General features: G+C 38.8%; 1 protein-coding gene across 6 annotated transcripts in view; it reads left to right on the plus strand.

Annotated features, from left to right (window-relative positions):
• BRCA1 (breast cancer 1, early onset) overlaps positions 1-9180 on the plus strand; it is a 71937-nt gene that overhangs the window by 8598 nt on the left and 54159 nt on the right. For 5 of the 6 annotated variants that reach the window (XM_010842466.1, XM_010842471.1, XM_010842467.1 and 2 more), the window contains 2 exons: positions 7408-7485; positions 8450-8538. In XM_010842466.1, the coding sequence (XP_010840768.1) occupies positions 7408-7485; positions 8450-8538 (167 nt within the window). The remainder of the gene's footprint in view (positions 1-7407; positions 7486-8449; positions 8539-9180) is intronic. The other variant, XM_010842469.1, reaches the window with a different exon arrangement.

The raw sequence follows: 9180 nt of genomic DNA on the forward strand, positions 1-9180 counted from the left end.
GTAAAGATCTCACACCTTTCCCAGGACAGCCCACTGGCCTAGCTCTCTTCCCAGCAGTTTCCTTCTCATTCCTCAGGCCCGTCTCCCTGGTCAGGTGCCAAGGCAGCAAGGCTTTATCGCTGCTTCAAGAATTTTTAGTTTTGTGGCCTCTAGAGGGAAGCATCTCAAACTATCTGTAGTATAGGGGCAGTTTTTTTGTAGATCAATTTTTTTTTTTTTAAGAAACTTTTATTTTCTAATTTTTTTTTGGCTGTGCTGGGTCTTCATTGCTGTGCTCAGGCTTTCTGTAGTTGTGGTGAGCAGGGACTACTCTCTGGTTGTAGTACATGGGCTTCTCGTTGTGGTGGCTTCTCTTGTTTCGGTGGGTGGGTTTCAGTAGTTGCGGGATCCTAGTTTAGTTGCCCTGTGGCATGTGGCATCTTCCGGGACCAGGGGTCAAATCCATATCCCCTTCATTCACAAGCAGTCTTAACTGTTGGGTCACCAGGGAAGTGTAATCAATACTTTTGTAAAACATTTTAAAGTCCCAGTATTTAAAAGGTTACACACAAAAAAATAAGTAAAGAAAAGGTTACAGAGCGCTGAAGACTAACCTTTTAAATGCTGGGACTCTCACTGTTGTTTGACAAGAATCTTTCTGAAATGTCCTGTATGCTTTCCTATCACCTGGAATAATGAATACACAGTATTGTAGTGTGTAAAGGACAGATTAAATTATGAACATTCATTTCTTTGAGAGCCTGTGGAAAAAGGCACTTTTACAGACAGAGGAAGTAATAGGACCAGAGGTATGAAGAGAAGAAAGAATACGTACAGGAAAAAGAAACTAACTTCCTGTGTATTCAATTCAGTTCAGTCGCTCAGTCGTGTCTGACTCTTTGTGACCCTATGAACCGCAGCACACCAGGCCTCCCTGTCCATCATCAACTCCTGGAGTTCACGCAAACCCATGTCCATTGAGTCGGTGATGCCATCCAACCATCTCATTCTCTGTCGTCCCCTTTTCCTCTTGCCCTCAATCTTTCCCAGCATCAGGATCTTTTCAAATGAGTCAGCTCTTCTCATCAGATGCCCAAAGTATTGGAGTTTCAGCTTCAACATCAGTCCTTTAAATGAACACCCAGGACTGATCTGCTTTAGGATGGACTGGTTGGATCTCCTTGCAGTCCAAGGGACTCTCAAGAGTCTTCTCCAACACCACAGTTCAAAAGCATCAATTCTTCGGCGCTCAGCTTTCTTTATAGTCCAACTCTCACATCCATACACAACTACTGGAAAAACCACAGCCTTGACTAGATGGATCTTTGTTGGCAAAGTAATGTCTCTGCTTTTGAATATGTTATCTAGGTTGGTCATAACTTTCCTTCCAAGGACTAAGCGTCTTTTAAGTTCATGGCTGCAGTCACCATCTGCAATGATTTTGGAGCCCAGAAAAATAAAGTCAGCCGCTGTTTCCCCATCTATTTGCCATGAAGTGATGGGACTGGATGCCGTGATCTTAATTTTCTGAATGTTGAGCTTTAAGCCAACTTTTGCACTCTCCTCTTTGACTTTCATCAAAAGGCTCTTTAGTTCTTCATTTTCTGCCATAAGGGTGGTGTCATCTGCATATCTGAGGTTATTGATATTTCTCCTGGCAATCTTGATTCCAGCTTGTGCTTCCTCACGCCCAGCCTTTCTCATGATGTACTCTGTATATAAATTAATAGAGAGGAGCTGTACTAGAAGAGAAAGGAGCCCTCAGAGGGGAGATACTTGCAAAACAGAGAAGGTGCAAGAAGAGACAGAAGAAAAAAAAAAAAAGAAGAGACAGAAGGGACTGAAATAGAAAAGGGATGCAAGAAAGAGAATTGTTATTTGTGAACAGTAATGAAGAAAAAGGAAATTAATTCTATAGAAAGATTTTGAGATAGAGTAGGGGTGGTTGAGGTAGTTGAGCTCAGTGAAGTTGGAGGTGAAGACATCTGTTGAGACTGAGAAGGTTAAATAAAGTTGGTAACTAGAGGAGAATGAAAAAGGCTTGCAATTCTTAATATGGAGGATATGACAAGCAGAAAAGGCAGCCATATTTTAAGTGGTATATTAGAATTAAAATTGTAATATAATGCCTGTGTGATATATCAACTTTTCATGAAGTAGCTTCTGTCATACCTTTATAGTCTGAATAACACCTTGATCTATATGAAAAGAAAGCTCAGAAAAATACCCCCAAGCATTAATTGGATTTTCTGAAGGTGGACTCTAACTGCTAACAATAAAGCAGCTTTGGTTTTTTTTTTTTAGCATTTATTTATTTATTTAGGCTATTTTATTTATTTATATAGGCTGAACCAGCTCTCAGTTGTGGCATGTGGGATCTAGTTCCCTAATCAGGGATCGAACCTGTGCCCCCTGCATTACGAGCACAGAGTCTTATCCACTGGGCCACCAGGGAAGTCCCTAAAGCAGCTTTGTTGACCAAGTAAGCCTGTAGATCTGAAGTCTTTCCTGAGATATACAAAAGCTACAGTAGTACCAGTTTAGAAAACGTTAGGTCATTCCTGCATTAGCTTGTAGTTTCTAAACAACAGATGAAATGTATAGTACTTTTTGAAAGCTCTAGACCACATTGTCCAAAGAGATATAATCTGAGCCATAAATCTAACTGAAATTTTCTTATAGCCACATTATTAAAAGATTTTTTTTTTTTTTGCTGTGCCAAGGCATGTGGTATCTTAGTTCCCAGACCAGGGATGGAACTTAATTCCCCCTGCAGTGGAAGTGTGGAGTCTTAACCACTGGACCACTAGAAAAGTCCCTACTAAAAGGTTTTTTTTTTTTTTTTACGGTGAAATTAACTATAGTTATATATTTTTAATCTAGTTATGACTAAAATTTTATCATTTCAAAATATAAAAATGTTAGTGAAATAATTGACATTCTTTTTTGTGGTAAGTCTCTGAAAGCCTGTGTTTTTCCATACTTAACATACATCTTAGTTCAGACTGGCCACATTTCGAGTGCTCAGTAGCCACATGTGGCAGCTGTGTTGGATAACACAACTCTAGAAAATTGACTACTCAAAGTGGGACTCATGGCTCTGCAGCAACCACATCACATGGGAACTTGCTAGAATCTCAGCCTTACCCCAAACCTACTGAATCAGAATGTGCATTTGAAGAAGATCCCTAGGAGATTCTTATGTATATTAAAGTTTAAGAAGCAGTGTTCTGAAATGGTGATCTTTCTAGACACTTACTTGGAGGATAGTATTAATGAGACTAGAACAAGCGTGGCTGAGGTTGAAAGACCAGAAAGACCAAGTAAAGCAAGTCTTGGGGTCAGTTAACTGAGGAGATCCGGATAAGAGGTAAGTCAGTGTCAGGGAGGTTTCATGGCCAGATACATTAGATCATGATACCAGGGAATTCTGGAATGTAGCAATAGGTTGGTGTGTCAGAGGGCCAGAAGTAGGCAAGAGATGGATAATCTAACAAGTAGATGAACGTAGTCTTGCAGGAGTCTAGCAGCAGAAATGAGAAGTTCAGGGTGGCAGTTACAAAGGAAGAAAAGTAACAGCAACCCAGCCATGGGAGATTGAGGGTTAGTGAGATTCTCATCCTGAGGAGACAAGAGCCTTGACCCACGGGACTGATACTCGTGAAGGAAGTCAGGCAGAATCTCCCAGATGAAGAACTCAAGATAGCTTCTTAATTGTTGTTGTTTTGTTGTTGTTGTTGTTGTTTTTAGCTTCTTAATTGTTGGAACTAAAGTACAAACTAGAGGTTTGAGCAAGAAAACAGAGCTTTAATTACCCAAACTGACAAGGTTTGGTGGGACCAGCAACATAAGTGGATGCTGAGATGCTAAGCTACGGAGCTGTCAGGGTCTTTATTTCCTCTAACAAGGGACCATATTAGTCCATTATCTTAGCTCTGTTGACAGTAATCCAGGGCACACAATATAACAATGTAGCCAAAAGTCAGCTTGCCTTTATTTTGCCTAGACTTAAAACTATTAATTCTTTACTTCCTGCCAGGATAGACTTGGACAAGCAACTCAAAATCAGATGAGTTTCCATAACTTGTTAAACTGTTCAGGCTACAGATATGCTAAAAAATGAGTACTCTGAAAAGTCCCCCAAATTAGTTTTGTGGCACTGTGATTTTACTATTCTCCATCAGCTTTTTCTTGTAAAGCTGAAGCTGCCCTTTGGAAAACATAACTACATTTGCTTTAAAAATGTATTGCCTTTCCTTAAGCATTGGGCTTTAGAAACCCAAGAAACCCGAAACTTGTCTCAGACCTTTTCGTTGAGAACCTTGTGTAGAACTTGTATACGTGTTCTCATTTAATCAGTGTATCACGTAGATTCTCCAGAGCTCTAAAATAGAGTTTAATAAATTCTTCAGAGCCCTGAAAGACATGCCAGTGTTCTGTTGATCTGTCAATATTTTCCTTACCTCAGTCTTTTCAAATCATGTACAAGTTCATTTTCTCTTTCGAGTTTAGTTAATAACCTTTATGCGTCTGTCCTTTTCCTAGCGTAAAGAAAGATTGCAACCCATATCTTGGTTATTTCTACATATCTGCTTCTCTGGTGTTATTTGTGTAATTATGTACAGGCTACAACATCTATAGCTTAGCTTGTCATCCTATAGCTTCCCTACTGTATTCTGCAGTCTTGTGTTTAGGGAATGACCTCCCTACCTCTACTCTGAATTGTTAAATTGTGCCATTTGCCAGTGCCATGCTTTGATGCCTCCTAGAGCCATTATGGTAGAGTGCAGGTAGTATTTGCATCTTCTCAAGGAATTGTCGGAGAAGGCAATGGCACCCCACTCCAGTACTCTTGCCTAGAAAATCCCATGGATGGAGGAGCCTGGTAGGCTGCAGTCCATGGGGTCGCTAAGAGTCGGACGCGACTGAGCGACTTTACTTTCACTTTTCACGCAATGGAGAAGGAAATGGCAACCCACTCCAGTGTTCTTGCCTGGAGAATCCCATGGATGGGAGAGCCTGGTGGGCTGCCGTCTATGGGGTCGCACAGAGTCGGACACTACTGAAGCGACTTAGCAGCAGCAGCAGCAGCAAGGAGTGGTAGCCTCTATTTTGTGGCTCTTTTTTTTTTTAATTAAAAAGTTTATTTTTTTGGCTACACCACACCAACATATATCTTAGTTTCCCCACTGGACCTCCAGGGAGGTCCCTGTTTTGGCTCTTTAAATGGACTTTTTGTACGAAGCAGCTAACTTTTTGACACCCCCATTTCCTAACCTACATGCTGTCAAGTGCAATGTGGTCGTTCAAGCATCTATATAGGTGTAGAGGTGCAGAAGGACCCCTGGGTCTCCTTGACCAACCCTACCTACATTTACTTTATCTGGTGGAAAAGCCATGGGCTTTGCTATTGCAATACATTTAAGTTCTAGATCCAATATCACCTTTACCACTTACTTGATTACTGTGTGATCTGGGACAAATCTCTACTGTAAAATGAAGATGATACTTCAGGGTTGTGTTGATAGAGCAATGCATGTTAAAAAGGACATGGCCAGTAAAAAGTGCTTCTCTTACGTGTGCTGACTCACCATTCCCACTGCCTTTTCAGTTCCCATAATCTTTTCTTTCCTGGTATCTTCTCTCTAATCCCTTCCCCACTCACCTCCCTCACCATAATATCATGCCCTTTATAATGGCAGGGGTTTTATTTTCCTTTTTCACTGAATTTCTTGCATTAGAATGATACCTAACTTATTAAATATTGGTTGTATGAGTGAATCACTGCTTTTAATAATCATCACCACAGCTACTTCTACTGCTCTCTTCCCTTTTCTGTCTACCTCTGTTTTGGGTCTTTTGTCTTTTTCCTAGGGAATGTTGATCTTTATGGACACCACCAGCCAATGGGAGCAGTAGTTTGCTTTATTAAGGAAGCTAACTCTGAACACGTTGCATATGATCATCAAAGTCTTCTTAGCCATATTCACTGTCTGAGACAACCAAAACAATTGTTCTAGATGCCAAGCCATCCTAAAAGCCTGAGTGAGCCTCCTCCATTCCTTAGAGGTCTGGTGAATAGCTTGGTTCAACAAGTGTCTGGTTCAACAGACACTCTGTTGGGCCTTGTAAATATAAAAATGAGCATGTTTTCTTCCTGCTTTGAGGTTTTTGTTTTTTTTTAAAGATGTCTTATTGAGATATAATTTACATGCTATAAAATCCATCCATTTAAAGTGTACAATTCAGTTTTTGTTTTGTCTGTTTTTAAAAATATTTATTTATTTGGCTATATCAGGTCTTAGTTGCAGTGAGAGGGCTTCTCTGTAGTTGTGGTGCTCGGGCTCAATTGCCCCATGGCATGTGGGATCTTCTTGGACCAGGGATCGAACCCATGTCCCCTGCATTTGCAAGCAGATTAGCAACCATTAAACCACCAGAGAAGTCGCTTTTCATGTGCTTATTGATCACTTGTTTATCTTTGGAGAAAATGGCTCTTCAAATCCTTTGCCCATTTTTTAATTGGGTTACGTTTCTTTTTTACTGAGTTTTAAGAGTTCTTTATATATTCTGGATACAAGTTCCTTATCAAATATATGATTAACAGATATTTTCTCTCGTTCTATGGATTATCCTGTCAGTTTTTTCATGGTATTATTTGTACCACAAAAGTTTTTAAGTTTGATACTCCCGTTTTTTCCTTTGGTTGCTTGTGCTTTTGCCATTTCTTTATTTAAGAAACCATTGCTTAACCCATGGTCACAAACATTTATATTTTAGTTCTTGCATTTAGTTCTGTGACCCATTTTGAGTTAATTTTTCTGTATTGTGTGAGGTAGGAATCTATATTTGTTTTTTTTTTTTGCATGTGAATATTTAGTTGTCCGAGTACTATTAAGATTATTCTTTTTCCATTTAATTGTCATGGTGCTATTGTTGAAAATCACTTGACCATAGATGTATGACTTATACTCTCATTCTGTTCTATCTGTTTATCTGTCTTTATGCTAGTACCATACTGTCTTGATTACTATAACTTTTGTATTGAGGTACTAAGTTTTTAAACTAATTATAATAATTTTACCTGAGGTACTTACCATTTACATCTGATTATGCAGCCTGAAATGCTTATGAGTATATCATTAAATATGCTATATTAACTTTTAATAAGTTTAATTTGATCATAACAGAAAGACATATGGGTGTAAGTTCAGTTTTCATAGATTATTGCTTATGTAGTTTGGTTTTCTTCTTATGCAGCATCTAAAAACAATTAAAGAAAGCCACTTGTTGTAATTCATCTGCCATTACCTTCAAAATGGCTCTTAAGTCCAGTCAATAGATCTTTTCATGGTTATTTGCTTTTTGAATATTCTCTCTGCAGAAAAAGAATATAACTTGAGTTCTTTCATTCGTTATAATTTATAGATTTTGTATGCTGAAACTTCTCAACCAGAAGAAAGGGCCTTCACAATGTCCTTTGTGTAAGAATGATATAACCAAAAGGTATATAATTTTGGTAGTTGATGGGAGGTTAGAAGTGACAATATCAGGAAAAAGTGAAAATTCCTTAGTAATATAGTTGGTGTTTCTATCAAACCACTCATCAGTAGAAAAATATATGAAAGGCTGTTTAGCTGACAGGGTAAATTATGTTCAAAATCATTTTTCTGAGAGTTTTATAGTACATCTGCCCTGTACAGTTATTTGCAATTCATTGCCTTTTTCTAATCCTTCTGAATGATATAAGAACTTACAGTCTTACCTAATATAGGACTGTACCACCCTTCCCCCATTATCTTAATGCTGATTTTATTTTTCTTTCTTGCACTTATTTCTGCTTAATTTTTTACACACAAACACAGTGGATTTATATATTGTGTGTCCCTCTGGCCAGGATGTAAGTTCTGTTAGGACACTGGCTTTGTCTATCTTGGTCAACACTGTTTATCCAATGTTTGGCACATGGTAGTCAGTCAGATTTAAATGAATAAATAAATTATATTGTCCTACAACTTTCCTAAACCAAAATCTCTCTTTGGACATTGTTATTATCTGTGATTTCAAAATAGTGTAATCATCATTTGGCAGAAATCCCTGAGAGCTAGAATTGGGGGTTTGGGTGGATGGGATTCAGATGTCAAGAATACTAAATTCTATATGCAGTGGATTTATATCTACTGTGGATTCAAAGTACTATTATTTTAGATAGTTATAGGCTTTTGATAAGCTTGAATGGCAAAAATACATGTATATAAAAACAATACTGCTGTATGGTTTATTCTGCTGTCAGTGATGTTTTGATTATAGTGTAATGTCACTTAATAGCTCTGTTCTTATCAAATAGTTTTTTTTTTTTTTTTTTACTGTTGCTGCATCTTTTTTTATTTGTTTAATGTCTTTTCTTATTTTAGTGTCCTTAAGTTGATAATCTCCTGCTAAGTGTGTCTTTCAATCAATTTACTTTCAGAAGCCTACAAGAAAGTACAAGATTTAGTCAACTTGTTGAAGAGCTGTTGAAGATCATTCATGCTTTTGAGCTTGACACAGGATTGCAGTGTAAGTACTGCATAACCCCAGGTACCAATGCTCAGTTCAGTTCAGTCGCTCAGTCATGTCCGACTCTTTGCGACCCCATGAACCACAGCACAGCAGGCCTCCCTGTCCATCTCCAACTCCCGGAATCCACCCAGACCCATGTCCATTGAGTCGGTGATACCATCCAACCATCTAATCTCTGTTGTCCCCTTCTCCTCCTACCCTCAATCTTTCCCAGCATCAGGGTCTTTTCAAATGAGTCAGCTCTTCACATCAGGTGGCCAAAGTATTGGAGTTTCAGCTTCAACATCAGTCCTTCGAATGAACACCCAGGACTGATCTGCTTTAGGATGGACTGGTTGGATCTCCTTGCAGTCCAAGGGACTCTCAAGAGTCTTCTCCACCACTACAGTTCAAAACCATCAATTCTTTGGCCCTCGGCTTTCTTTATAGTCCAACTCTCACATCCATACACGACCACTGGAAAAACCATAGCCTTGACTAGATGGACCTTGGTAGACAAAGTAATGTCTCTGCTTTTGAATATGTTATCTAGGTTAGTCATAACTTTCCTTCCAAGGACTAAACGTCTCTTAATTTCATGGCTGCAGTCACCATCTGCAGTGATTTTGGAGCCCAAAAAATAAAGTCAGCCACTGTTAG

Source organism: Bison bison, unplaced genomic scaffold (assembly GCF_000754665.1).
Source record: "Bison bison bison isolate TAMUID 2011002044 unplaced genomic scaffold, Bison_UMD1.0 scf7180017864180, whole genome shotgun sequence".
In the NCBI taxonomy this organism is placed as follows: domain Eukaryota; kingdom Metazoa; phylum Chordata; class Mammalia; order Artiodactyla; family Bovidae; genus Bison; species Bison bison.